The following is a 26,370-nucleotide window of genomic DNA, read 5'->3' as shown; positions in this document are numbered from 1 at the left end:
CTTTATTTTATGAATGAGTTTATACATTCTTAACAAATAGATCGTACAATTACCTCAATAAACTCGTAACTCGTGCCCCGCGTATTCTCCATACATTCACGTAAAAAGATTGTGTTGGACTCGACGAAATTATGCGTGCGAATATCGAAAAGGAAAATAAATGAGTCATGATTACCTATCACGGTCATTAATCAGGATTAAAGTACTTACAGATCTAATTTTACTTAAATAATTTTCTCTGGATAATTTTCTCGTTTTTATTCTTTTCTTAAAATATATAGGTCACATACATCACTCAATCGATTGTATTTCAAAATCTGTACTCACACATTTCTACATTAAATTTTCTTATTCACCTCCTTAATCTCAAATTTAGATGTCTCATTCTGTACAGAATTCCATATAACGTAATGTATAATAATAGCAATTATTGCAGGGCTAGAATTGAATAACTAAAGATAATGATTAAAATAAATCATTCATTTCAAACTATCCATATTCGTCTGCAATATTGGGCATCCACTGGATTATATAATTTCCTCAATTTATTATTATGTCAATTTATCATTCAATGCATTCATTAGGCGACAAATGGTATCAATATTTCGTTTCGATACGAGATTTCACTGATGTTTTACACGAATAGAGAGAAAAATGATTGATTGGTAACATATTGCAAAAAAAAAAACATTAATAAATCATGGACTAAGAAATGTATATGCAAACACTTGTATTTTTTACGTAAACAGGAATGTTAGTTGGCTTTTAAGAACGATAAAAATTCTATCCACGAAGATAATCAATCACGAATTTGTAAATTATATTTTTGTAGTATTTTTATAGGCGAATCTGTACATATTTACATAACTTGCCATGAGTGTACTTGCTGATTATATTTATTCTACCACTGTGGTGCCCTTTGATCAACCATTATTAATCAACATTATGTATTTTTACTCAATAATAATTGGATAGTGTAAATTCCCTGTCATCGATGCATTTCCCAATGCACCTCGGGGCTTTGAATATCCAAAATACATGAAAAATATGACATAAGACACAGCTGATGCTAGACACTAGGTCTCTCATAATTGCTGTAACTTGTATAATAAAATATACTAGTTTTAATTAATGGTAAATGTCATTATAGTGTAAAATAAAGATGAAATTACCCGGTGTCAAGTAGACGAATGACATCTCAAAGTCATAATCCAGTGGGTTGTGAACTAAACACTAATGATCCATTGTCCAGCTCTTAATTGCTCTTCATTCTTCCTCTCGTTATTAATCACAAGTACAAATTATTCGTACTTAAAAAATCTATTTTTGTGGTTGAACGCTAGTGTTCGAGGTGTCTGTCGAGTAATTGTAGGAGGGTGTATAACCTTGCCATCCTTGGGGATAGTTGTTGTACGTTGATCCAGTGCTTGTCGTCGATGGTGCAGTCGTTGAACTTGCTCCTGATGGGGTCTACAATCATACAATCATTACTATTTTACCTCAACACTCATTTCTCTATTTAATATTCCTATAAATGCTCACACTCTGTCCACTAGACTGTCCACTGGCCTGTGTCGGTTGACTCCAATACTGATTGTAATACTGTTGATTCCAACTCCCCCAATTGCCATTGCCATAGCCCTGCTGATAATTGCCCTGATTGTAATTCGAGTTGGAACCATATCCCTTCCAACTGCCCCATCCGCCCTGTTGGCCCCCCCATCCACCCTGTCCACCAGTCCATCCCCCCGACGTCTGACCACCACTACCCCATCCTCCACTACCCTGAGAACTTCCACCCCACCCCCCAGACGAGCCTGAATTATGATAATTGCTATTCATAGGACCCCATCCACCACCTCTGGCAGCTCCAGCTCCTCTTCGATCAGTACCACCTCGTCTGTCCGTGTGGGCCCCACGTCTGTCGTTAGGACGATGCATGTGTCCAGGTGGTCCACCACGTCCCCTCCAGCTTCCTGGTGGCCCATAAGGACCAGGTGGTCTCATGTGTCCACCCCTTGGCCCTCGGTCTCTCCAACCACCTGGCATCTGACTACCTCCACGCCACGTTGAATTACGATTTTTATCTGGATAAGCATTTCTCCTGTCACGATAATCTCGAGTCTCCCTGGTATCTCTATTTGGTCGGACCTCACGATTCTCCCTAGGCGTCTCAGAATTTTTCTCAAATCGAGGTCGTTTCGCTGACTGCTGCTGACCAAATCCAGCATCCTTTCCCTCCTTATTGTACGTGACAATGAGTTTCTTAGCCTCTTCCTCGCCAAGCTCCACCCACTCAACCACATCGAATGAATCACCCACCACTGGTGCCCTGAAATTCGCCTTCATCTCCATAATAGCTGAATCAGGCACTTCCTTGCCCTCGACAGCTATACGTTTAGCTGTACGAGACTTGAATTCTTCCTCAGTTGGTACCATAACAATTGCCCTACGTAAAAAACCATGGAAATACCTCATTTTACGTCTCTGGGCAGTAGGATATACATTTGTCTGATCCAATATGTAATTCCGTCTCCTGGTCGCTGCAACATCCAAAAGTTTATTGAGACATCTCGTGCACTTGTCTATGAGAACATCCCATCGTCCATGGTAATTTCTCCTCCTCGGTAATCCAATGACTTTCATCTTGTCGATGAGATTATTAGTACCCAGGATATTGTACATCTTGTCAGGATGCTCCAAAGCGTAATTTGTTGCCCAGTATGTCTTGCCAGCAGCTGGCAGTCCACACATCATCACCATTTCACAGTCCTCTCGCCTCTCAGGTCTCACAGGTCCTGGTGTTCTCTCCTTGATGTCTACCTGGCCAACAGGAACAAAATCCTCGAGTGATCCACTCCAGGGCTCTTCATCCCCAAAATTGCAGACAAATTCACAATTTTTCGTTAAAATGTGAGGAAACAGGGGCTTGTCCTGGAACTCAGTCTTCAAAACCTTGAACGCCTCCCCAAGATTGTTTCCATTCAGGGTGTAACTGATAATTGCTGCATCTCCAGACATGTCGAGATAACATCCAATCACGTCATTCAGTCCAAATTTTGGTCCATAATCCTTGAAATTATTTCCAGTAGAGATTTTACCAGTTCCACCGTAACCGTAGGACAATTTTTCCTCTCCCAGTTGCATCGACGTATGAATAGCAGACCATCCAGCACGCAAAACGTGAGGATATTCTTCATCCTGGAGCATAATACTGCACTCATGTTTAACCTTGACCTCGTAATAGACTTTACCACTGGTAAATCCAAATGATGCTCTAGCTCCAGCCCACACATATCCAAATCCATCGTTGTGCATAGGCGTTGCTGATAAAAACGAGGATCTATCAATGACAAGATTGAGATCCGAATCGTACCAAGATAATAACACTCTGGAGTAATCAATTTCTGGCTCGTCATCAGTTTCAGCTTGAGGTGGAGGACTCTTCTGATGATCAGAACTCGTCGAGCGTTTTCGTTTCCTATCCTTACGATCTTTTCTGTCCTCATCATTCACCTCCTTCTCATCCTCCTGCTTGATCTCTGGTTTCAGGATCACGTCATCATTCGTCTCGTTCTCAGTCTTGATTTGATAATCCTCTTGTTCCTCCTTCACCTGGACGTCTGATGTCACTGGTTTCTCCTCTGGCACTTCTTCCTTCACATCTTCGGGGATTATTTTATCGTCTTCTGGGCAATTGGATTCGCTCTCCTCAGTTACGTCCATTTTTTCGTCAGAGTCTCCAGGCGTCTGGTTGTCTTCGTTTTCGGATGGTATGATATCATCGTTTGTTGGTTCAGGAGATTTTTCTTCCTGGGGAATCTCCATCGGGAGTTCATGTGGGGTATTTTCAATAGTTGGATCCACGGATTTTTCAGGCAATTCTGTGGGTTCTGGTGTCTCAGGTGATGCAACAACGGATTGAGATACTTCTGGTTGTTTTGGTTGTTGGACAGAGTCTTCCTGGGAGGCTGGTGGTATCTCTGGTGCTTCCTCAGCAACTTGGGGAGTACAAGTGTCAGATTTCGATGGCTCATTTAATTCCTCGACAGCTGTCTGGGGAACTGCTCCACTCTGGGGCTCGTTTTCCTCCAGTAGGGCAGCCTCCGTTTCCTTGTCGATAACTGGTGATGCTGGTTTTTCGATTACCGGAGATTTTATCGGCGATGGCTGCTTTTGTGGAGGAGGGGAGAGAACTTTCGCTGGTGCCTTCGTTGGTGTTCCTCTTGGACTCCTTGTTGTTCTCGCTGGAGTTCTTGCAGGAGGTGGGGGCTTACTCGGCTCCGGAGTCTTTGGCCGCTCCTCTTTAGGGGTTGGAGCCTCTGGTGACTCCGGGGGAGATGCTTCTTCAGCTTCTATAAAAATTTCTAAATTCATTTCTAATACGATAATTAATTTTAAAAATATTATAATGGTCCCTTTACCCCTTCCTCTTCCTGTTTTTAATTAGTAATTGAATCGATTGAAATTCAATGAAAAAATGGAATGTTTATTCGTGCCAATGATTACAATTTGTTGGAGTGAGTATTTATTTAAAAAATCATGAATCGCATATTGTGATTTTCTGCAACATCTTTACATAATACTCCATAATGAACCGATTCCACATAAAATTTGATACAAGGGGCTACAAATCTTCCATTCTCAATCAAAATCAAAAGAATGAACTTTAGACTGTTTATCTGCTACCAATAACCCCTAATTTCGCTCTGACAGAAGGCCACAAATTCCTGGACTTGAAACATACATGTAAAAGAGGTTATTCACAGCAATTTCTCTAACTCCACCAAAATTTCCCAAAAAACCATTCCAATTGTAAAACCAACTCCCACAGAATGACTCAACCTGAGTATAAATTTTCCCCTACCATTTCAGAATGAAAAAAAAAACATAATCTCCCGTGATATTACGATATTATTGATAATACCCTTCATCGAGCCAAAAAGAGGAATTCATTATCTCCATCGATTTGGAAAAAAACAACTGGTACGCTCGTGATTGTGAATGGTATCGTGAAACAATCGACAGGCCTATGTAAAGTGAGTGTAAACAACTCCCAAAACTCCAAAAGGAGTCGACTCCTCCTGCTGTTTGAGGTAGATTAAATTAACAATAAAACAACGAAATACCCTCGACATCGCTTTCCTCCAAGGCCTTTCGTAGACGTTCAACAAGCACCGCCTTATTTCCCTTGGTGTCAAGACCACGCTGCGATAATTCTGCACGTAACTCAACCACTTTCAGTTTGGCTGGATCCATAACTGTTTTTTATATCATACAATCCAATCGTTATCAATATCGCCAGATGATTCCAGCGTCAGGTGAGTCTCTTCACTCCTCAAATTTATCGGGCACACTTATTATTATTATTGTTTTTTTTTTTTAATGAAAATTAGAGGAATGAATATACACACGCGCCAATGACCCGCGCTACCCTCTGAGACAATATGGCGGGATCTCTGAGGCCGGAAAAACCGCCGCGTTACGTATTCCCGTGGAATTTTCACTGGAGTTTACGGCGGGATATGTTTTTTGGTGAAACCGACGCTCACTTCAGTAATCCCCATCCCCATTGGCCGATACAGTCCTTTCCATTGATCTCATTGGCTGTTGGCTTTGAGGGGAGGGACAAGCACCTCCAAACACTTGGCGCCATCTTTTCAATAGTTACGAAAACGCAGAATTCAGAGTGGCATCCTATTTTCCTCGTATTTTTCAATTTTGTTCATCTTTTCGATTGATCTCCAAGAAAAGGAGCAGATAAGATCTCGTTGTTGTTCTCGAGCAGAAATAAATATAGGGTGAAAATATTATATTGCGAGTATTATATGTGTGAGGAAAACTGACTTTTTGACGACTGTCAAATTATTACACAATTACACAGTTATGTAATTTTATTATTATTATTGTTGTAGATAATTATTCAATTTCTTTGTTGGAATTTGGAATAAGTTGATCGTAGATTGCAATTGAGCAGGAATGAAGGAGGAAGAGTTAATCAGGGAAATCAGACAGCTGAGACAATTGCTGAAGGAAAAGGAAGATATCCTGGCTGAGTTGAGGCGGGAAAATATTGTTGTTCAAAAGAATGGTCTGAATAATGAGGAGATCGCTAGATACAGTCGTCAGATTTTAATTCCTGAAATCGGTGTTAAAGGTAATTCACTCGACTGGACGATTAGAAGAGATGAGTCGAATTTTGATGGTCAAATATCGATTATTCGAAAACTAATAGTGTACCAGATAAATCAGCAATTAAGGGCGAATTTCGGTTTCAATTATTTTCATTTATGACTTTCGTATTGATTTTCTCTCGTTTTGTGTTTTTTTTTTGTGGCAGGGCAATTGAAAATTAAAAATGCATCGGTTTTGATCGTTGGAGCTGGGGGTCTTGGCTGTCCATCAGCTCTGTACTTGGCTGGAGCTGGAGTAGGACATATTGGTATTGTGGACTATGATGATGTTGAGATTAACAACTTACACAGACAGTTATTGTACACATCTGATGACATTAGTAGTAATAAAGTGCATGCTGCTGCTCAGCATTTGCAAAGGTATGATATTCTTGATATTTGATATTCTAAGTCCGAAATACTTCTACAGAGGTCCAAAACAATTGTTGTAAACAAATCTAAATCCGACAGAAGTTTTTCATTTGTATTAAATTCCATGTAGACTCAATGGGAAGCTGAAAGTAACTCCATACAAACTGCAATTGGATAGCAACAACATTCAGAATATTATCAGACACTACGACATTATTCTTGACGCAACTGATAACGTACCAACAAGATATCTCCTTAACGATGCCTGTGTTTTCGCTGGAAAGCCGTTGATATCAGGATCTGCCTTGAAATTGGAGGGACAGATGACGGTTTACAATTATCAAGGACCTTGCTACAGATGTATTTTTCCAAAACCTCCACCACCTGAGACTGTGACCAATTGTGGAGATGGTGGAGTTCTCGGTGCAGGTATAAATAAATAGTAAAAATGTCAAAAAGCTTGCACACAAACCAATGAATAATTCTTATACATGTGCTCCTGTCATAGCTGTTGGAGTAGTTGGTGTTTTGCAAGCCCTGGAGGCCATAAAAATAATCCTGAATATGCCTGGAGTGTTGTCTGGTCGATTGCTGCTTTTTGATGCTCATGAGACGACATTCAGAAACATCCGTCTACGATCAAGAAATCCCAACTGTCTAGTATGTGGAGAAACCCCTCAGATAACCCATCTTTTAGACTACGAGCAATTCTGTGGTAGTAAAGCAAACGACAAAAATCCCCATCTCAAGTTATTGAAGAATAACGACAGGATTACTGCGAAGGAATACGAAAACATCAGGAATTCTCATCCCCATTTGTTAATCGACGTACGATCACCGGAGGAGTTCGAAATATGCCACTTGGATAATTCGGTTAATATTCCGTATTCAGAGATGAAAAAGAGTGAGGGCCTGGAGAGGACTAGGAAGATTATAGCTGATAATCTTCAGCGGGATAATTTCAATGGTATGAATTATCGAGAAGTATGATTCGATGATCCTCTGAAATTATGTAATGATCGTTTATTTTTGTAGTTTATATCATCTGTCGTCGTGGAAATGACTCTCAAAGGGCAGTCCACCTCCTGAAAAGTTCCCTGAATGATACGTCAAACAGGATTAAGGATGTGGTCGGTGGTATTCATGCGTGGACACGAGAGCTAGATTCTACATTCCCAATTTATTGAAAATACCAGTTTCAATGTAATAAACAAAAACAATAAAAATCCATTAAATTTCTAAATATTTTTTCTATTCTATGACTAGTCACTCATAGTTACCTGATGAATAGGCATTTACATCTGAATGATAATTCATTGAAAGTAATTCATGAATTATTATTTGTAAAAAAAGATGAATTAATTTAATATAATATAATCAAGTCAATCACTCGACACTGAATATCCATTCAATTATATTTATTCAACTCCTCGGAAGTTAGACTGGTCTCGGGATGTCGATAATGAGCATCAGGAAGATTCCGAAGTTTCTCAGCAGCTTGTTCTGCGGTCAAATCTCGCTGGGACTGGGCTAATAATTCATACCCCACCATGTGCTTCTTTATCGTAGCCGATCGTAGGAGAGGCGGCAGGTACATTCCATGGAATGTCCAGTGGCTTCTGTCATCGTTGATACGAGTGCCAGTGGGGGCCCCATGCCAGCCCATCGAGTAGGGGAATGAGCAGAGGAAGAGATTGTCGTATTTTATGCATAATCTCTTCATTATCACTGCCAAAGACTCCCGTTGGGATTCAGTGAGATCCTGTATCCGAGAGATTTGAGTCTTGGGAAGGAGCATCGTCTCGTAGGGCCAGACTGCCCAGAAGGGCACTAGGACGACCCAGTCTCTGTTTTCAATTACAATTCGTTCCTGGAAAAATAAAACGAGGGGAATTCCCTGAAGGAGAAGATTCTAGTAAACCAGCAGATTACGTCAAATTTTCCAAAAACTGTGAACTATTAAATATTTTTTAATTAATTGGCAGAAATTAACATATCACGAAATTTTCTGCAAAATATGATGACGTGTTTTTCTTCGTTACTAAATTTATAATGTTTCACCTTCTTCTCCAATTCTCTCGTGACGTAATCAATCAAGAGAGGTCTTTTGTGTTTAGAAAAATATTCTCGTAGATTCTTATCCTTCCTGTCTGGCTCAGATGGCATGAAGGAACTCGCCCAGATCTGACAGTGAGGATGGGGATTACTGCAGCCCATTATTGTACCTCTGTTTTCAAAAATTTGCACCCACGTCCACGTTTTTCCCAGTTCTATCATTTCGTTTATCCACCTGAATGGATTAATTATCTGATTAATTGGTAAAAATAAAAATAAAATTATATAACTCACTGTTTAATGACTTCCACTATTTCTTCAATCTTCATGAGAGCTAGCGTTACGTTCGACTTCGGATGAAAGCATAAAACTTTACAAGTACCCCCCACTGGCTCAATTTTAAACAATTCATCGTCGGATTTTTCTATTCGAGGAATATCCTCCAGGAGTGCAGGAAAATCATTGACGAATGAATAAGTTTTATCGTACTTCGCTGTTACCTGAAAGAAATAGTTTATTCTTTATGAATTGCATCGATTTTTATGGGCTCTTCTCAGGAAACAATTTGGCTTCACCTTTCCATTAGCCCGAGGGTTTCCAGGACACAAGGGATTCTGTGGATCATACTCTGGTAACTCCTCGTCAGTTGAGGGCTCGATTTGGCCAGACCAAGGTCTTTTCATTCTGTGTGGAGAAACCAAAACCCATTCTCCTCTCAAAGGGTTGTACCTCACGTGCGGATGTTCTAAGAAATAAATAATAATTCAATTGTCTATGAAACAATTCTCAAACAATTGCCCATTTCTACCACTCATTTCATTACTCTCTCTTATTTTTATTATTTCATATTACCATGATCTTCGAAAGTGTAATCAATTCTTAAAAATCATATCGTTCCTTCATTATCTACCTCTATTGTTAAATAAAAAAAAATACAGGAAATTCGGGTACTGAATAACAAAAAAATTGAAGATCAGGTTTTTTCACAATTTTTTCATATGTTTACACAATATTTAATGATCCTAACAGAATTGAAAAACAAGATTTGAAGGATTCATAATAGAGATATAAAAACTAAAACGAAGAGACGAGAAGGATTTCATTGAATTAATTATTTAAGTAAATCTAATTTTTATTAGATAACCAATTACATCATACCTGTGGCATCAAAAACGTCTGTTCCCTTTGTTGCCATGATTCTAACTCCTTCAAGTCCCAATAACTCTATTCATCTGCCACTTTAATCCCAAAATGTCGTACCTAAACACTATTATCAGTCAGATAACCTTCACAGCTCGAAGGTCAGATTTTCGCGACACGAAATCGAGAGAAATATGCAACAGCAACAGAATGTGAATCCTCAACTAAACAAACAACTTCGAATAGTCCTCAATCCGCTGAATTCATCTCTCAAAAAATAGTCAATTGTTCTCTCCGTCAAACTGTCAATAATAATTACCATGACATAACGACACCCACTGCAATGACCCCGTTATCATCATCACCACAAAACAAATCATTTATTTAAAATTCTCGCCATGAAATTGCAACTGTCACTTTATTGGAGAATTCTCTTGCCAATTCCGTTGTAGCGAGGCTATTGACAACCAATAGAATCAGCTTTCATGCCAATATGTTGGCAGCATCTATTCTGTAAATTCACGACAGTTCCTCCGGATTTTTTTATCGGTTTCTCCGGTGGATTTGGAGTCAAGCAAACATGGCGAGAGGCAGTAGTGCTGGTTTTGACAGGCATATTACAATTTTCTCACCTGAAGGGCGACTTTATCAAGTGGGTAAGTGACTCAAATCGTTCAGCAGAATCCTTGGAATTTTTTGTGGAAATTATATGGAGGTCTACGATTTTTTAAAATGATTATTCGGTGTTTGTGTACGCGATGACACGGCGTGATCAGCACTTTTGAGCTTGGACGAGAGGATCAGTATTAATTTGATGTTTTTGATTTTTATTCCAGAATATGCTTTTAAAGCTATCAACCAGGGTGGACTGACGTCTGTTGCTGTGAAGGGATGTGACACTGCGGTGTTTGCAACACAAAAGAAAGTTCCTGTGAGTTAACCTCTTTGATGTGTTTAGCGGAGGATTTTCATTTAGATGAGAATGGGGTAATCTGGACACGAATTTTCGATAATCAGACGAATCGTTTGAAATCTAATGATCTGACATGATTTTGAGAGGACAGAAATTAAAATTGGACTTAAAATTTATGTCTGGTAATTTTTTGGGTCTCAATAATTTTCTTTGCTGGAAGATAAAGTTGGATTTTACAGGGAATGTCAAAATGTCAAGTCATGTTACCGAAAATAAATAAATAAATAAAATTTTGTTTAACAGGACAAGCTTCTCGATGCCTCCAGTGTGACCCACGTTTTTCAACTGACCGAATACATCGGTTGTGTCATGACAGGGATGATTGGTAAGCGCAAAATGCCAGGATGATTAATTTAGAATTAATAATTGAAATGACTTTCAGCTGATAGCAAATCTCAAGTGCAACGTGCACGGTACGAGGCAGCCAATTTTAAATATAAATATGGCTACGAGATTCCAATTGACACACTGTGTCGTCGAATTGCTGATATCAGTCAGGTATACACCCAGAATGCAGAGATGAGGCCCCTGGGATGCTCCATGATACTGGTTTCCTACGATCAGGAAAAAGGCCCCTCCATCTACAAGGCCGATCCTGCTGGCTATTTCTGTGGCTATCGAGCCATTTCTGTCGGTGCTAGGCAGACCGAGGCCAACTCCTACCTCGAAAAGAAACTAAAGAAGAATCAGAATTACAGTCACGACGAGACTATTCAGCTGGCTATCACCTGCTTGTCAACTGTACTTTCTGTGGACTTCAAACCCTCGGAAATCGAGGTCGGAGTTGTCTCAAAGAATCAGCCGAAATTCCGGGTTCTCACTGAGCAAGAGATTGATAAACATCTCACTGCCATTGCTGAGAAGGATTAAATATCATATTTCTTCAACGTTTGTTTTGATTACACAATAAAATAGATTAAATATACATTTTTTGGGTTAATTCATATCTTTTTTTCATACATGAAATCAATAAAACGAGAATTTTTGCAGCTTGAGCGTTCTTGAAGTTTATTCGATACCATTTATTAAGCTTCGAGTTTTCTGGCCAACAAAAATAAATTACTTTTATGATACTTTTCCCTTTATATACAAACAAAGTGTTTTTTGAGACCAACTGTCATTATAATACGAAACATTATTCACGTCATAGTAGCAAGTGTCGCGAAATTATTTCCTGGAAATAAAATAAAATGATTCGGTCATTGCGCGATGGGATGAGGGTGCTCTGGGGATGTGGTGAACCGTGATAGATACAATTCGGAGAACGTGTGGTTTCAAAAGGAAAACAGCAAATTGTTGATATTTTCTCCTGAATCCACCCATTACCTAATTATTATAAGAATAAATTCTCAATCGACCTAATGTACATAAAAATCTCAACTGTGCTCCATCCCCAATTAAAATTCAAGCCTGAAAGAATTTCCTCGAGAATGATCCGTAAATACTTTAACTCAACTAGGGAAAAATACTTTAAACTCGTCATCCCATCAATTCGGTTTCTCTTCAGTCTTGAAAACATATTTGGTAAGCATTCCATAGACCATTCCAACACTGAGACTCCCGATGATAGCACTTTGTGCAGCGACTCGAAGTTGCACGAGGAAAAGACCTGTCCCCATGTTCTTAGGACGATGTTTGTACTTGTAGGCACCAACGAGTAAAGTTCCGCAAAAACCAGCAATTCCTAAATAAAAAAAAATAATAAAAAACATTTGCATTTACAACGAATTACGTAAGTTACTGCAATAAAATCATTCTACTTTCTCACCAACGAGTAGGAATGGATCGTGCTTGAGCTTGCGGATAGCTGCTGATGATGTTGACTCGTCCAGGATTACCTCTTGACTCGTCATCATGAATTCTTTTGATGTATTTCAAGCTCTGCTATTCTAAAAAAAAAATTAAACGAGCCCAATGAAAATATGAGTTTTACAGCGGATTGCATCATCTGTTTCAACCGCTAAATCATTTTTTCGGTCATTATCCTATGATTTATCCTGTAATTAATAATATTTTGCGACTGGGAGATGATTACCTTGAGGATGAAATTCATGATTTCAGTGTCAAGGCCATCAGGTGAATGGGGTGAATCGCGAATGAATGGTGCGAGAATGTAAATCAAGGTTATGAAACTGTGACTCAGAAGGCGTTTTATTTTTATTAATTTATTTAAGACTGGTGTGAACAATCTTGAGATGGTGCCTTTTAAACATATATTATCGATTTGGGTGAATTTTTTATGCTGATTTTAAGAAAGCTTCATTCATCAGTCATTCATGCATATGTAAGAGAAATGATACTATAATACGTACGAAAATTGTCCCAGCAAGTTAGAACGAGTTCTGTAATTCACGTGTACTTTCAACACCAGCTGATAACCGTCTTTGATCTGATGCTTTCGGTTTTAGTCATGCGCTGAATTTTCTTCAATAGTTGTGACGTAGTTTGAAGCTGGTAATTTTTGTATTTTGAAGGTCAGCGTTGCTCCACCCCGACAGTTGCTTTTACACTGAAGTCTGAACAATAAATCAGCTACAACGCATACCTCCTGCTTCCCAGAATGTGGGGCATCAATCAGGGATATACGTAATAAATAATAATAATAATAATCTGTATGAGCGTACGTACGTGATGCATAAAAAAAGTTTGGGGATTCACTGATCAGTTGATTGGATATCGCGAAATCGATGACTTCTGATTATGTTATTTGTAATTATGTAATTTGGGGAGTAATTCCATTTTTGTTGTTTAGAATATTTCGATAGTTTATTATTATTAATTATTAAGATATCTCGAGATTTCGAAATTAATGAATTGGTCGCGAGCATTTGAAGAAAAGTCGATTGTCTCGATTTTTCGCTGAGGAAATCAAGGCCCAAGGCTGAACTCGAAGGCACTAATTAACTACCAATTAATTATCACTTTAATGCACTTCATTGCTTCGTACTAGGATCTAAAGGAGCAGCGTTCATAAATTTCGACTAATCTTATACTGAAAAAGAAATTATTTTTAGCAAGATAATTTGCAAGTACATAACTGAAAGTTATTCTTTTTTTTAAATAAAATCTCAGATCAATAACTCGTGTTTCTTCGAACGATTTTTTCAAAAAATTTCTTGTCGATAAACCAGAGGCCGAGAAAAATTCTTACCACTCGATCCCTAGTGCCACAATTATATTTGGTGGTTATATTTTGCATCCACACGTGTTCTCCAATGTGTCCAGCTTCGTCTTGACTGGATCATCCAGAAAAATGTCATCGAAGAAATCGAATTTGGCAGATAAAATAAACAGTTTGATAACAGCAGCACCTGAAAATTTTGGGTCTGACGATGAGACAGAGGACACAAGAGCGAAAATCGTTGAGAGATATGAGGAGTCAGAGAGTGATGAGGGTTTGACTTCGTCAATCAGAAGACAAAACATTGATTTGCTGGACGAAGTAGACGAGAGGTAAATCATTCTTCATTTACTGCTATCGATTTTTTTTCATACCACCTATAATTACCATCAATTGAAATTGAATTCCATTTTTACTGAATCCATAGAAAAAAAAAATGTTGACAATATTATTTTGTAATGACTGTGCTCTTAATTGTTGAAATTATGAGATAATTACGATTGATTATTTTTTAAATTTAGATACAAAGGGAAAAAAGTGTCACGTAAAGATCTTTACGGAGAAGAAAGCAGTGATGAAGAAGAAGCTGAAGAGTCTGAAGCATCTGAGGGATCTTCAGACGATAAAAACGCAGAGGAATCATCCGAAGGTGACACAGTTGAAGGATCTGAACCCGAAGAAGATGAAAACGAAGACGAAGAAGAGAGTAACGACGAGGAAGACGCAGAAGTAGACGAGGACAACCCCCTCCGGCGGAATCGAGACCCATCCATTAACTTCAAGAACCTGAACACCAGAAATCTCCACAGGGACATCGATAAAGGTCAAGCAGTGAGGGAACAGCTAAAACTGTGGGAGCATCTTCTGGAGATGAGAATTCAGTTCCAAAAATGTTTAGTCACGAGCAATCAATTGCCCCAGTTCGATTCCTATAAAAAATTTACCCCTGACAAGGAGTTCGTGAAGAATAAAGATGAAACGACGAGTAAATTGACGAATCTGCTGGAGGGTCTTCTGCAGGTGCAAGAGAAGTTGTTCAGAAATAATTCTGAGACGAAGAGTTTATTATCCAAAAAAAGAGGAGAGGAAAAAGAAGAGGAGAACCCCATGGACGAAGAAATTGCTTCAGATACTGATGAAGAAGTGGAGGCAAGCGAGAGAGAAAAACGTGAGGATAACGAGGAGGATGTTGAACAGCCCTTGAAGAAGAAAAGGAGAACATTGAAAGAATACGAAAGTGTTCTCCACGAGCGTCACGAAAATGTCAGATCCTTCAGGAACTCAGTCATTCAAAAATGGAATGACAAGACCAAATTGGCAGCTGGAAATGCTACGAAAGGAACTAGTCAATCAGTAGTAAAACAAATAGAATTCCTTCTTAATGACAAATCAAAGCTGATAAAACGTACGCAGTTGAAGAGATCAGAGTACAAAGTAGCTGGGAAGGAATCGACAGAGGACACTGATGAGGATGGAAGACGTACTCAGGAGCATGATACTGAGATCTACGATGACGATGATTTTTACCACCAGCTGCTGAGAGAATTGATCGAGCAGAAGTCAGCGGATATCACTGATCCCATTCAATTAAGCAAACAGTGGATTCAGCTGCAAAATATGAGGAGCAAGATGAAGAGGAAAATTGATACGAGGGCCACCAAAGGCAGAAGAATCAGATACAACGTGCATACGAAACTGGTGAACTTCATGGCACCAATCACTGTGAATGACACTTGGACTGATCTAGCTAAAAACGAATTGTATAATTCGTTGTTTGGAAGAATTAAAGCTGTGGAGGGCACCAGGAGTGAATCTGCTCAGGATTCGTAATTTTTAAAAATAAAGATTGATTAGAATGTTAAATTAATGAATAAAAATCACGAATAAAAGAAATTTTACAATAACCTCACCTCCCATTACTTCAATTACTTCAATTAATCCAAAATATTTATCAAGATTCCCGAAAAATCGAAGAATAATTGAAGAATAATAAAAATATGAAGAAAGATGTTGATCGTGGGTTCTTTATGGACGGGAAGGGAATTGTAGGCCAATTACTGTTTCAATTATGTGAATCATATTTATTCATTACTTATTGTTATTGTTGTAGCTCCGCACATTTTTTCTGAGCCGCTGCAATCTCCTCCTCACTGACGGTGGGTTCGATTCCACATGCGATCTCCTCAGCCCTGATGAACGCTAGTTTCTCGGCTTTCTCCTTGAAAAAAATTATCTGCTGTGCCTCGAGCTCTGCCCTGTAAGCTTCTAGTTTTTTCTGTCTTATTTCGTCGCAGTGTGCACTCGTCAGTTTTCTTAGGGAGTCCTTACGCGTCGGATTAACCCAAAGCTCAGGGAACGGTTTATAGACGATATTTAGTTTCTCCAATACCCACTCGAAACGTTTGTAGTCCCATCTCCGTAAGTCCCCGAGATATTTTTTTCTTTTCTCGATCAGTTCTTTGAGAAAGACTTTCGTTTTTTTGTTTCGTGGGTGAATCTCCTGCATTTTCTGCAGGTGACGAATTTCGCTGGTCATTATTGCCACTGGAAGGAGATTTAAAATTCCAGTCCTTTAATCTCTTCGAAAATTTTTTAATGTTAGAAATCAGCTGATGAAATACAAATTTTTTAATTCAAATATTGCAGTGAATCTCCATTGACTAATTAAGTAATTATTTCACTGAAAAATACTTGACTGTTAAATCGGTTAAATAATTTAATAGACTTATTATTCGATTTAGGGTGGGATGAACCAATTCTAGGTCTAATTAAACGTACATGTTACTTCCATTGATCTGTAATCCATGTCGTGTCTTTTGACTAAGTTTCTCAATTTTTCGTGGTTCATCTTCTTAGTTTCCTGGTTGGACATGTACTCAAGGGTGAAGAGCTTCTTAACGATTTCTGGGGCACTGAAAGTAGACAACAAGTTCATTAGAAATTGTAGACGATTGTTTATGAATTTTACGTACTCTTTGAGTTCCTGGGACTGATTATATCGACATGCCACTTCGTCAGCTGAAGTTTTCACTGTCGACTCCAAGTAATCTCCACTCTTTGAAGGATGTGTAGATGGAATTTTTTCTGGTCTCACCCATTTTATCTTCAAATTCGATTTTAATCCCCTTGTTATACAGCCTCCATTTTTGGCAAAGGTGTTGACAATTAGGGATGCACTTTTAACATTACTTAAGAGTGAATTCATGACGGTTTTCTTCTAGTAAAAACGATGGGAAATAAAATTCACCCCGTCGGCTTGATGGTCCCTGAATGATTGGTGGTAATAAAAATCGAAAGAGGAGAGAACTATCTGACCGACAGCTGTTTTGTTGAGAAAATCGACGAGACTGTCCCCTGCTGTTTCCCCTTGCCCCTCATTATAGTTTTATTTTTACAGTGATGCAAAAATGGTTATTCCTGGCTGAATGTCATGTCCAAATATTGTTATTCCCTCGAATCCCCACAATCTCCAGTGTAACCTCCCTCAAGTTCTATCAGGGAACTTCCAGATATCCACGAAAATCCGAAAAATGAGATTACCCTGTTTAGTGATCCGATGAATTCATCGATATCCCATAAAATTTGGAGTCAACAATGAATGTTCATCCAAGAACATAAACAATCTGAATAAACTTGGAAACAAATCGAGTGCAAGTACTTCATCAAGGTAATCTTTCTGAAGAATCCTCTCTCATGCTTCAACAAACTCAAATAAAATGCAATTTTATTTTATGGAATTTTGACCAATGAAATTGCTGATCTGATGGAAATCTTATCCCTCACTTCGATAATGACACCTGAATTATTCCACAGATGCCCTTCAAGTTTCACCTGAAGAAGTCCCGTCAGTACAACGTGGTCTCCAAGAACCAGTACGTCATCTGCGTGGAACTCCTGGACCACACGTCGATAGAATGCACACTCTCAGTAGAGAGTCTGGGCCAAGAGTGCCTAGACAACATAATTCAACGACTGGGTCTCTCCCAGCCCGAATTTTTTGGACTCCAGTACATCTGGAGACATAGTGACTCCTCCCTGCGTTGGATCGACATGGACAAGCCCTTGAAACGTCAACTGGAGAAGGAAGCCAAAGGTTTCAACCTCTACTTGCGTGTAATGTACTACATAACCGATGTACAGCTGATCCAGGACGAGATGACGAGGTACCACTACTACCTCCAGCTGAAACACGATGTCCTTGAAGGCAGGACCCAGTGCAATGCTCGACAGGCAACACTTCTCGCCAGCTACTCCATGCAAGCAGAATTCGGGAATTACGACTCTATTAGACACACTGTCGAGTGCCTCCAGCAATACAATCTCTTTCCAAAAATAGTCCTAGACACCGAGGAGGGTGGTAAAGAGGAGTTACTCACTTCAGCAATTTGTCAGTACAAGAGCCTCTCAGGTGTAACTCAGGCTGTGGCTGAAGAATTGTACATTTCCATCGCAATACAGCTGGAGGGATATGGCCACGAAACATTTACGGCTAAGGACGAGGGAAATAATCAAGTAATCCTGGGAATTTCCATCAATGGCATTATGGTCGTCAGTCCTGGCACGCAGACAACTCAAATCTACAGGTGGAAGGACATCAGCAATGTTATTAATCATAAAAAAACCTTCAGGATAGAGTGCCAGACTGAACACGAAGAGGCGAAACAATTTTTATTCAGTGAATCAAAGAATGCCAAGTACATGTGGAGGCTCTGCATCGCACAGCACACGTTTTACATGCAGCACCAGGAGTCCAGGCCTTGTGAGAGAATAACTAGTTATTTTGAGAGTGATACCAATGACTGCAATGAGTCCACTGAGCAGGCGGCATCTGTCAATCTCGAGGGTAGAATTCAGGAGGACATGAGGTGGACTAGTTACAATGATCTGTCTGCATCACCTTATCCTCCCGTATCTGTATCCTCTACTGAGTTGAGCAATTTGAGGGCTTTGCTCCCTTCGTACAGACCTGCTCCTGATTATGAAACTGCGGTTCAGATGAAATATCATAATGGAAATCCTAGGGAACCTTATTATGCTAATCAGGAGACTATTGTGGGGGCTGAGCTTAATTGCTTGATGGGAAATGTCAGCAATCCCGGGGGGTACTGAGAGGAATCATCCCGAGACTTTGCTTTCGTCTTTTCGGTGATTGATCGTGAAGGAAATAATACTTTGGTTTTGAAAATATTTTTTTTGTCCTATCTTCCTGTTTATGGAAGATACTAGACTCTTCATGCAGCAGATAATAATGAAAAAAATGCCTTCAGACAATATATTTAAAAAAAAACAGTTTTCTAAAATATTAAAGTGCCTTTTACGAATTAAAAAAATTAGGTGCCCTGAAAGAAAATTGGAAAACTATTGTATATTGAGGATTACTCAATATATAATTTAAAGGAAATATTTTCATTATAATATTCACATCTCATGAGTAAATAATCAAAATTATTTGAACTCTCAGATATCGACTTGTAAAATTGATAAATTGATAATCCCTACAGATCAATTCTATCAAGAGCACCAGTTGGCCACTGACAATAATCGTAATGTTTTTTTTAATAAAATATTTCATCACAATTTATTAAGCATTGACATGAATTCTAACTGCTTATTTCAATCTGTGCTTCCTCGATTGATTTTAGAAGAGCTTGGGAGTCTGGTTTAGCTGCAGTGGCATAAATCCTGAGTCCCAGTTCTTTGAGTGCCTCTGCTGTCACTGGTCCAATAGCCACTGCTTTTATTCTGGCGATCAAATTATGTTTTCCAGCGATAGCCATAACATTTTTAGCAGTTGAGGGACTGAAGAAGACAGCTATTTGAGGAGATACCTTCATAATATCGAGCAGATCGTTCTCTAAGGTTTCTGAAGGCCGAGTCTCATATGCTGTTATTTTCTCCACTGATATTTCAGCCTCTTCCAGCATTCTTTGAATAGTCTCCCGAGCTATACCACTGCAAGGATATAACAGGGATTTATTGTCTCTGTTATGATGAGATATTATGAATTTTGCGAGCTCCTGGGCATTTCCACTCTCAGAACCCATGCAGTTGGGTAAATCGAGAGTATTCCTGACTAGATTCTCAGTTGCCGGACCCACGCAATACACTGGCAACTCCTTCCAGAGAGTTTTCAAGGGATTTTCCGAAATAGATTTTTTTATAGCTTCTACAGCTCTTTGGCTGGTGAGAATTAAACCTGAAACCAGTGAATAATAATTACTTAATTAACTTTGCCGATAGCTTATGGAAATTCTGTACTAAAAATCAATTTATTAAATTGACGAATAATGGTCCAGGAAGATTGATTGACTGAGGAAATAATTGTTTGTCATTACCAGAATAGGATTCAGGTGTTTCTAGACAATCTCGTAATTTCTGGGTATTCACAAAGGAGAAGGAAATAGCTGTCAGGACTTGACAGCTGTATCCAGCTCCTTCGAAAGCTGTCGCATATGAGTCTTGGCCTTCGGTCAGTCCTTTTTCGCCTTTACACAGTACCACATCTCTACAGATTCGTTCCATAATTAATAATAACTAAAAACCACTTGTTTCGTACCGACCCTGACGAAAAATTTTCATCTTAAATGAATTACTGTTTAATTACAATAAACTATAATTCATCTGTTGACTGAACACTTCGATAGGTGATGCATCTCTTGGGGTACATAACCTCAGTTTACTCCCAAATGTTAATTGTTGTTGCTGTAAAAACAGAATGATAAATGCTGATTGATACTAGTACAAATTGTTCGGAAGGTGTCGTAATCGATAAGAAGTGAAGTGGTAATTACAGTGAGTGCTTGATTCAATTGATGATAATCAATTGGAGCAACGACAAATTTCTGGTGTTTACTGATAATCAGATGTGGTAATGAATTCAAGAACTGAAAGGACGAACACCGTGATTGAAGAATAACGAAATTGGTTGATAAGGGGATTGAAAAATGCCGACAGTAATCGCCCTGGATGTTTCCTTGTCGATGAGACGTCCTGTCTCCACAGGACATGATGCACCTTCTAGTGAAACTGTAACTAGACATCATCTCGCTGTACAAGGAATTAATCATATTCTCCATTATCTACAAGTGAATTCTAAATTGGAATTCGTGTCACTGGTTGTTTTTTCGTCGACGTACGAACTGCTGTGCCCATTCACTCGAGATTATGACATGATGAGGTCAAGACTGCAATCGATTGAAGAACGAGACAAAACTTGTATTGAGACTGCTCTTCATGGGATTAATACAGTAATAATGTCAGAATGGGGCAATACAACAGCTTGTCAAATAATTTTGGTGACTGATGGCAATCCGGGGGTCGGACCCATGTCCCTGGGGCATTCTCTGAATCATATGCACCTCGAGAGAGAGTCCAATCCATTCCCACTGCCTTTTCCTTATCCTGGAAAGCTCAATATTGTCTGCATTGCACCTCCACAGGACTCTGGACTAAAGTACGGATTGCCCCTTTATCAGAGACTGGTCGATTTAGCTGGTGGAGAGAGTGCAGTTCTAGTACCTGATGGACAACTTTCAAAGACAACTGTCAATAATTGTTTCCAGAAGTTAGCAGAGTCCAATTATATTTCATTCCAGGGATATCTCAAGTGTGGAAGTTTAGGATCGAGAATTCTTTTGTCTCCACCTCCAATGTCGTACAATAAGAAAACAGATTTCGAGTCTATCTCGGGATTGGCTTTGGCGAAAACTCTGGAAATTTGTGGCTTCATCTCGGTGGCAGATGTAGGGAGTCCCAGCTCAATATCAAGGCATCTGATTCTACCGTTGCCAACGGAAAAAACCCCAAGCATGCAGGGTATCTCCCTGGATGAGGAGTCTGATGGTGAGGACAATGGTGACGAGGGGAAATCTCCTTCGTTTTGTGTACTCCTCCATGGAGCATTAAAAGTTGAGAACATGGCGGCTTTGTGTTTATTAAACAACAATTGGTATGGATTCATATACTCTTGGGCAGACACAAAAAAAAAATCAAATCTCATGCTGACTCTCCTGGAGCCAGGGTGCGACGTTGTACCCTGGCTGGGGAATTTCAATGATTTGGGAACCATTGATTCGGCTTCGAAGAATGTTGAGGTCCTGAGTTTTCCCTTGAAACCAGCTGAGAAGAGAAGCTACTCCCAGAATGCTCCATCATGGATCAGACAGGTTGGACTCCAGTCAGATATTCAGAAAATCCTCAGGCATGCCAGAAAACTCCCGGAGAAGACCCAGAATTTCTATAAGGTATGTATACTAATATGCATTTAATTGTGGTAAACAAATTTATTTAATAATTAATTATATATTTAATTTATATATCTTATATATAAGGACCCTGTTGATTAAACATCGAACTCTTCCCTTTTTTTTGCAGGAATTAAATAGATTGAGGCGTGCAGCATTGTCTATGGGATTCGTCGAGCTCTTGGAGGGGCTTGCATCGATATTCGAGCGCGAATGCACCCTTCTCCCCCCAAACCTTCACTTGGACTGTACAATTCAGATGGGACATGTTGCAGAAATGTTGAGGAAACCTTATTCTAGAGAATTGAAAAATAATATTACACCAGTGAGGACTCAATTTCACAAAGGTGATCAATAAGGAACTTAACTCTCTCGAACTGAAGAGAATATTTTTGTACCATCTGTGCATCAATCGTCATTAATCAAATAAATCAATAATAATTTTTTTATTAATTAAAGTATTATCATTTTTCACTTGTAACTCAATTTTTTTCTGTTTAGCAGAATAATAATTTTTTGATAATGAAGAAAATGCAAAATTTTATTCACGTCAATTACTACCCGATGAAATGTTAGATATTTTTTGATCTATAGAAGAAAAAATCATTAATTTTGAATTTCGAATAATTCGTGGATTTTCTTCAATTGGTGGAATTCGATTGGCGCAACTGTATCAACCAATCCGGAACGGAAATGTAAGTGTTAAAAAAAAGGATTGGATAATCCTTTGTATCAAGATTGTTTACGTTAGAGCGCAGACAGTGAAGAAAGAAACTTAAAAAATTTCTGAATAACGGACATTGAAGGCATTTGATATTGTTCGATTAACGTACAGGCGTTTCAGTTAATTATCAGTCGTATTCACCTTCTCTGAAAATAAAAAATGGTATTCCGAAGGAAAATGAGAGCATCAAACACTGAGGAGGCAAAGAATACAGCAGTGGTAAGCGAAAATTCCCCGAATTCTCTCTACTAAGAGCTCTAACCTTCATGAAAATCCGTCGTTATGTCTTTGTTCATCTGAATGTCGAAGGTTCTTGAGGTGAAGGACAAGGAGACTGTCATCAATGCTAATCTCCAGGGCAAGGTCGGAGTGAAGAAATCACCTGGGGGAAATTCTCCAGTTGGTATTCGTAGAAGTAGTCGACGCAGGAAAGAACCGGCGAAATATTTCTCTCCATCCCCTTCTCCAGGTCCTTCCAGGGTATCCATTTTCTCAAAGACCCCAGAGAGTTCACAAACAGAGGCAGACAGTGACGATACCGAGGAGAAAACTCCCCGAGGACCTAAAAAGGCTATTAAAAAAAAGAGAAAGATAATGAAACTCAAGAAAGAACAGATTAGCCCGAAGATGACTGATTACGAGAAAATGATCCAGAAGAACATCAGGGAGCGAGAAGCCTTTGTAATTGTGACAGAATATATATTTTCTGTTTTTGTTCTCTCTCGCGATAATTCGTAATAACATGAGATTATTCATTTATTTCAGCTTGCACATATGTTGAAACGGGAGGGCAACTCGTTCGAGGAGGAAAAGAATATGAAGACCTCCAGGAAGACGAAACGACGTGATTCGTCGACGAATGATGATGAGGAGATCGTGCAGCAGCCAAAGAGGAGGAAGAAAGAGGCCACGAGAAAGAGGAAGGCCACATCTGATAATGAGGATGGGGAGGAGAGTGACGTGGGGCACAACACGAGGAGCAGAGGAGCTGCAAAGAGATCTAGAGGTATTTACGAGGAACATGGCTCCAGTGGTGGAGATGACACTCTCCCGGATGGAGCTAATGTCGATGAGGGGTCTCATAGGAAGAGGAAAACTAGGAGTTATGAAAAAGCGAGGAGTAATGCGGTTGTCACCAAGGGATTTGCGCTGCTGGCAGAGAAGAGGGAAGTGCTCAGAGCAAAACGTACTCAGCATGTTGAAGGAGGGTCTCTTGGTAATGAACAAGACACAGGGAAAAGTGATGACGACACGAAGGACGAGGACTGCGTGGGGGGCGACTTCTCGTCTGAGGAGCAAGAATCGTATGTAGATGACGAGCCTGAAAGTAGAAAGAGGCAAATTGTCACTCCAGGTGAGAATTTGAAAGATAATGGAGAGGGAGGAGAAGATTTTGTGACTCTTGGTGGAGAAAGTCAACTTGGGACTCCAGAAAAATCCACTGTTTTTGGAGAGAAAATTGAGAAGGTTGAAAGTGATAATCAAAATGTTATCAGTTCTTCCCAAGATAATATTAAAAATTGTGGAGGAAGCAATTCTGACGAAGGAATGGATCCATTTGCTGAAAGGCAAAGCAATGTTGAGACTTCTCACATGAAAGAGAGTGGAAACTCTGATGAGACTGAGGAAGAAGCTGCTGTCAAGGAGAGAAAGGAGAGAAAGAGTAAGGAGTTCTTGGAGGAGAATAAAGAGAATTCTCTCCCTGAGGAGGCACCACGCTGCCCTAGTCCTGGAGAATAATCTTGACGATATGAGTATATTCGAGTATATTCACGACTTGCAGAAGTCGTGAGTCATGCAATGTTCTGACTTTTTACCTACTTTACTAAACAGGAGGAGAACGGAGGAGAATAAATTTTAAGAACTTCGCCGATATATAATTGGGAATTCGAGATTAATCAGATTTGTTTGATTAATCATATTTCTTCATTATCCTCTTTTTTCGATCCGGATAATAAGAACTGGAGTAACAAGAAAATCGTTACCAAAAGGAACATAAAAATGAAAATTTGTTGACGAATTTTCAATTATTAAAAGAGACTCGAATCTCTGTTATGTTTCGTAAATCTCGTAATTCTCGGCGAGAGCTACTTTTTGGTTAATTATTACTTATTTACTAGCTTTCGATCTGAAAGAATAATAAAAGATCTGAAAATTAATTAAAGATAGAAATAAGTGAAAAGATCTGGATGACAGTATCCAATTTATTGAACAATTAAAAAATTGATCACATTTAGATATAAAAGATGGAAATGTCACTTAAGATACTTGAGCAATTGAAAAATTAAACTCAAAATAAAAATGCCTTCGAAAAAAATCGAAGACTGCGGAAGAATTATTTCCTTCCTACATAAATTTATTTCAAAAAGTATAGTTTCTCACATTTATTTTGAAAAGAAAGAAAAGAAGGAAATCGGAGAGCTCGGAAGAGATTAATGGGCTTTCTCCAGATTTTCAGTTGCACAGCAAATGATCGAAAAAATTCCTCGGGCATTTTCATTCGCGGAATAGACGTCGAAATCAGGAACATGAATGAATAAAGTTCGATGAGGCTTGATGAGAAGTGATTGATACAACGTGAATTCACAGAGATATCTCCCTGCATCGTTCGACACACATGCCACGCAGTCGTACTCATTTCCAACGATTCGACAAATTTCATTGACATCGAAGCCAACATCGAGCCTCGTACACGTCATTTCACTGTCACTTGGACATTTTTCGACGACATCTTTTCTCGTGTATCCACTGCTGCAGGCTCCACTCTCTATCGTCAGGCATTTAGCTTTATGAGAGACCCCAAGGTGCACAATGAACTGGAAAAATTGTTCTAACATTTAAAAAACAATTGCAGTGGGAAGCTTCAATGGGGGATTTTTTTATACATTATTTATTTTTATCCAATTGCACTGACTATTTGAAATTATTTATCAATATCTCCCCGAACTCCATTCTTCAAATCGTAAATTAATAATGATATTAGAAGGTAATTAATAATGATATTACCAATGGATTGTGCTCTTTCCAAATTTCAGGAATTCTCGACGACACATGATTGTAGACAACTGGAATTTCTTCAATAATCAAATCGATGTTATAACGATTATTTAGCTCTCCTGAATATTTATCTTTGAGTAATTTTGCAGCTTCCCAGCTGGCGTTAACAGTGTGCCCTGTAAAGGGTCCAAAACCAGTCACAACTATTTTTCTTTTCTCAGTCATTCTCGTTAATTATATCGGTATCACGAAATTGAATCGAAGTACCCAGTGGAATTCGTTATCTCGTTTGCAAAAATCATTGTACTGTAGATCGTAGTCAACTGATAAGGGTAAGGTATGACACCAAAACAGGTGACAAGTACCTTCAGACGTCGTACGTAGCGCTGTACAACGCCTTCTCCTCATGCGCTTTTCGTCCCCACAATTCAGCGATTTCTGGCGTTTACATTTGAATGCCAGTCGAGTCGTTTAATTTTTTTTCTTTCAAACTGACATGAAAAAAATAAGGTATGGCATAAAAATTGTCTACAAAAGCATAAATGAACAATGGGTATATGATTATTTCAATA

General features: G+C 39.0%; 12 protein-coding genes across 15 annotated transcripts; 6 read left to right on the top strand and 6 right to left on the bottom strand.

The window, feature by feature from the left end:
* Positions 1-114: 114 nt before the first annotated feature.
* LOC105273600 (heterogeneous nuclear ribonucleoprotein U-like protein 1) lies at positions 115-5,453 on the bottom strand. Its single transcript, XM_011316127.1, has 3 exons — positions 5,130-5,453; positions 1,543-4,355; positions 115-1,470 (listed from the first exon to the last, which is right to left on the bottom strand). The coding sequence occupies exons 1-3, from the start codon at positions 5,257-5,259 to the stop codon at positions 1,321-1,323; spliced, it is 3,093 nt and encodes a 1,030-aa protein (XP_011314429.1). The 5' UTR covers positions 5,260-5,453; the 3' UTR covers positions 115-1,320.
* Positions 5,454-5,679: 226 nt separating this feature from the next.
* On the top strand, positions 5,680-7,788 carry Uba4 (Ubiquitin-like activating enzyme 4). Of its 3 annotated transcripts, none has more exons than XM_011316124.1 (6): positions 5,680-5,801; positions 5,916-6,157; positions 6,341-6,554; positions 6,676-6,974; positions 7,054-7,512; positions 7,581-7,788. In XM_011316124.1, the coding sequence occupies exons 2-6, from the start codon at positions 5,980-5,982 to the stop codon at positions 7,730-7,732; spliced, it is 1,302 nt and encodes a 433-aa protein (XP_011314426.1). In that variant the 5' UTR covers positions 5,680-5,801; positions 5,916-5,979; the 3' UTR covers positions 7,733-7,788. The 3 variants fall into 3 exon arrangements, with proteins under 3 accessions (XP_011314426.1, XP_011314427.1, XP_011314424.1); XM_011316125.1 differs by having other exon boundaries at positions 5,680-5,817; XM_011316122.1 differs by having other exon boundaries at positions 5,680-5,832.
* Positions 7,781-10,163, bottom strand: Galt (Galactose-1-phosphate uridylyltransferase). Its single transcript, XM_011316126.1, has 5 exons — positions 9,759-10,163; positions 9,176-9,345; positions 8,895-9,100; positions 8,607-8,835; positions 7,781-8,415 (listed from the first exon to the last, which is right to left on the bottom strand). The coding sequence occupies exons 1-5, from the start codon at positions 9,793-9,795 to the stop codon at positions 7,954-7,956; spliced, it is 1,104 nt and encodes a 367-aa protein (XP_011314428.1). The 5' UTR covers positions 9,796-10,163; the 3' UTR covers positions 7,781-7,953.
* A 95-nt stretch (positions 10,164-10,258) lies between these two features.
* Positions 10,259-11,653, top strand: LOC105273597 (proteasome subunit alpha type-6-like). The gene is made up of 4 exons (XM_011316121.1): positions 10,259-10,396; positions 10,577-10,671; positions 10,957-11,038; positions 11,096-11,653. The coding sequence occupies exons 1-4, from the start codon at positions 10,321-10,323 to the stop codon at positions 11,581-11,583; spliced, it is 741 nt and encodes a 246-aa protein (XP_011314423.1). The 5' UTR covers positions 10,259-10,320; the 3' UTR covers positions 11,584-11,653.
* Positions 11,654-11,714: 61 nt separating this feature from the next.
* LOC105273596 (HIG1 domain family member 1A, mitochondrial-like) lies at positions 11,715-13,296 on the bottom strand. Its single transcript, XM_011316120.1, has 3 exons — positions 13,026-13,296; positions 12,482-12,602; positions 11,715-12,397 (listed from the first exon to the last, which is right to left on the bottom strand). The coding sequence occupies exons 2-3, from the start codon at positions 12,567-12,569 to the stop codon at positions 12,201-12,203; spliced, it is 285 nt and encodes a 94-aa protein (XP_011314422.1). The 5' UTR covers positions 12,570-12,602; positions 13,026-13,296; the 3' UTR covers positions 11,715-12,200.
* A 568-nt stretch (positions 13,297-13,864) lies between these two features.
* Positions 13,865-15,735, top strand: Aatf (Apoptosis antagonizing transcription factor). The gene is made up of 2 exons (XM_011316119.1): positions 13,865-14,166; positions 14,356-15,735. Exons 1-2 carry the CDS (start codon positions 13,967-13,969, stop codon positions 15,662-15,664), a joined length of 1,509 nt encoding a protein of 502 aa, XP_011314421.1. The 5' UTR covers positions 13,865-13,966; the 3' UTR covers positions 15,665-15,735.
* A 157-nt stretch (positions 15,736-15,892) lies between these two features.
* Positions 15,893-17,117, bottom strand: bonsai (28S ribosomal protein S15, mitochondrial). Its single transcript, XM_011316118.1, has 3 exons — positions 16,807-17,117; positions 16,613-16,746; positions 15,893-16,378 (listed from the first exon to the last, which is right to left on the bottom strand). Exons 1-3 carry the CDS (start codon positions 17,037-17,039, stop codon positions 15,933-15,935), a joined length of 813 nt encoding a protein of 270 aa, XP_011314420.1. The 5' UTR covers positions 17,040-17,117; the 3' UTR covers positions 15,893-15,932.
* Positions 17,118-17,205: 88 nt separating this feature from the next.
* Pez (protein tyrosine phosphatase non-receptor pez) lies at positions 17,206-19,411 on the top strand. The gene is made up of 2 exons (XM_011316115.1): positions 17,206-17,501; positions 17,648-19,411. Exon 2 carries the CDS (start codon positions 17,648-17,650, stop codon positions 18,941-18,943), a length of 1,296 nt encoding a protein of 431 aa, XP_011314417.1. The 5' UTR covers positions 17,206-17,501; the 3' UTR covers positions 18,944-19,411.
* Positions 19,362-20,756, bottom strand: LOC105273592 (uroporphyrinogen-III synthase). Of its 2 annotated transcripts, XM_011316117.1 has the most exons (3): positions 20,626-20,756; positions 20,170-20,536; positions 19,362-20,030 (listed from the first exon to the last, which is right to left on the bottom strand). In XM_011316117.1, the coding sequence occupies exons 2-3, from the start codon at positions 20,354-20,356 to the stop codon at positions 19,435-19,437; spliced, it is 783 nt and encodes a 260-aa protein (XP_011314419.1). In that variant the 5' UTR covers positions 20,357-20,536; positions 20,626-20,756; the 3' UTR covers positions 19,362-19,434. The 2 variants fall into 2 exon arrangements, with proteins under 2 accessions (XP_011314419.1, XP_011314418.1); XM_011316116.1 differs by having other exon boundaries at positions 20,170-20,756.
* Positions 20,757-20,772: 16 nt separating this feature from the next.
* IntS14 (integrator complex subunit 14) lies at positions 20,773-22,553 on the top strand. The gene is made up of 2 exons (XM_011316114.1): positions 20,773-22,077; positions 22,208-22,553. Exons 1-2 carry the CDS (start codon positions 20,779-20,781, stop codon positions 22,433-22,435), a joined length of 1,527 nt encoding a protein of 508 aa, XP_011314416.1. The 5' UTR covers positions 20,773-20,778; the 3' UTR covers positions 22,436-22,553.
* Positions 22,554-22,700: 147 nt separating this feature from the next.
* On the top strand, positions 22,701-24,884 carry LOC105273589 (THO complex subunit 2). Its single transcript, XM_011316113.1, has 3 exons — positions 22,701-23,020; positions 23,111-23,482; positions 23,567-24,884. Exons 1-3 carry the CDS (start codon positions 22,961-22,963, stop codon positions 24,539-24,541), a joined length of 1,407 nt encoding a protein of 468 aa, XP_011314415.1. The 5' UTR covers positions 22,701-22,960; the 3' UTR covers positions 24,542-24,884.
* Positions 24,885-24,987: 103 nt separating this feature from the next.
* LOC105273588 (pyroglutamyl-peptidase 1) lies at positions 24,988-26,166 on the bottom strand. Its single transcript, XM_011316111.1, has 2 exons — positions 25,808-26,166; positions 24,988-25,617 (listed from the first exon to the last, which is right to left on the bottom strand). Exons 1-2 carry the CDS (start codon positions 26,021-26,023, stop codon positions 25,234-25,236), a joined length of 600 nt encoding a protein of 199 aa, XP_011314413.1. The 5' UTR covers positions 26,024-26,166; the 3' UTR covers positions 24,988-25,233.
* Positions 26,167-26,370: the final 204 nt, after the last annotated feature.

This window comes from Fopius arisanus, unplaced genomic scaffold (assembly GCF_000806365.1).
Source record: "Fopius arisanus strain USDA-PBARC FA_bdor unplaced genomic scaffold, ASM80636v1 scaffold00006, whole genome shotgun sequence".
Lineage (NCBI taxonomy): Eukaryota > Metazoa > Arthropoda > Insecta > Hymenoptera > Braconidae > Fopius > Fopius arisanus.
This window is presented reverse-complemented; position numbering and strand designations above follow the sequence as displayed.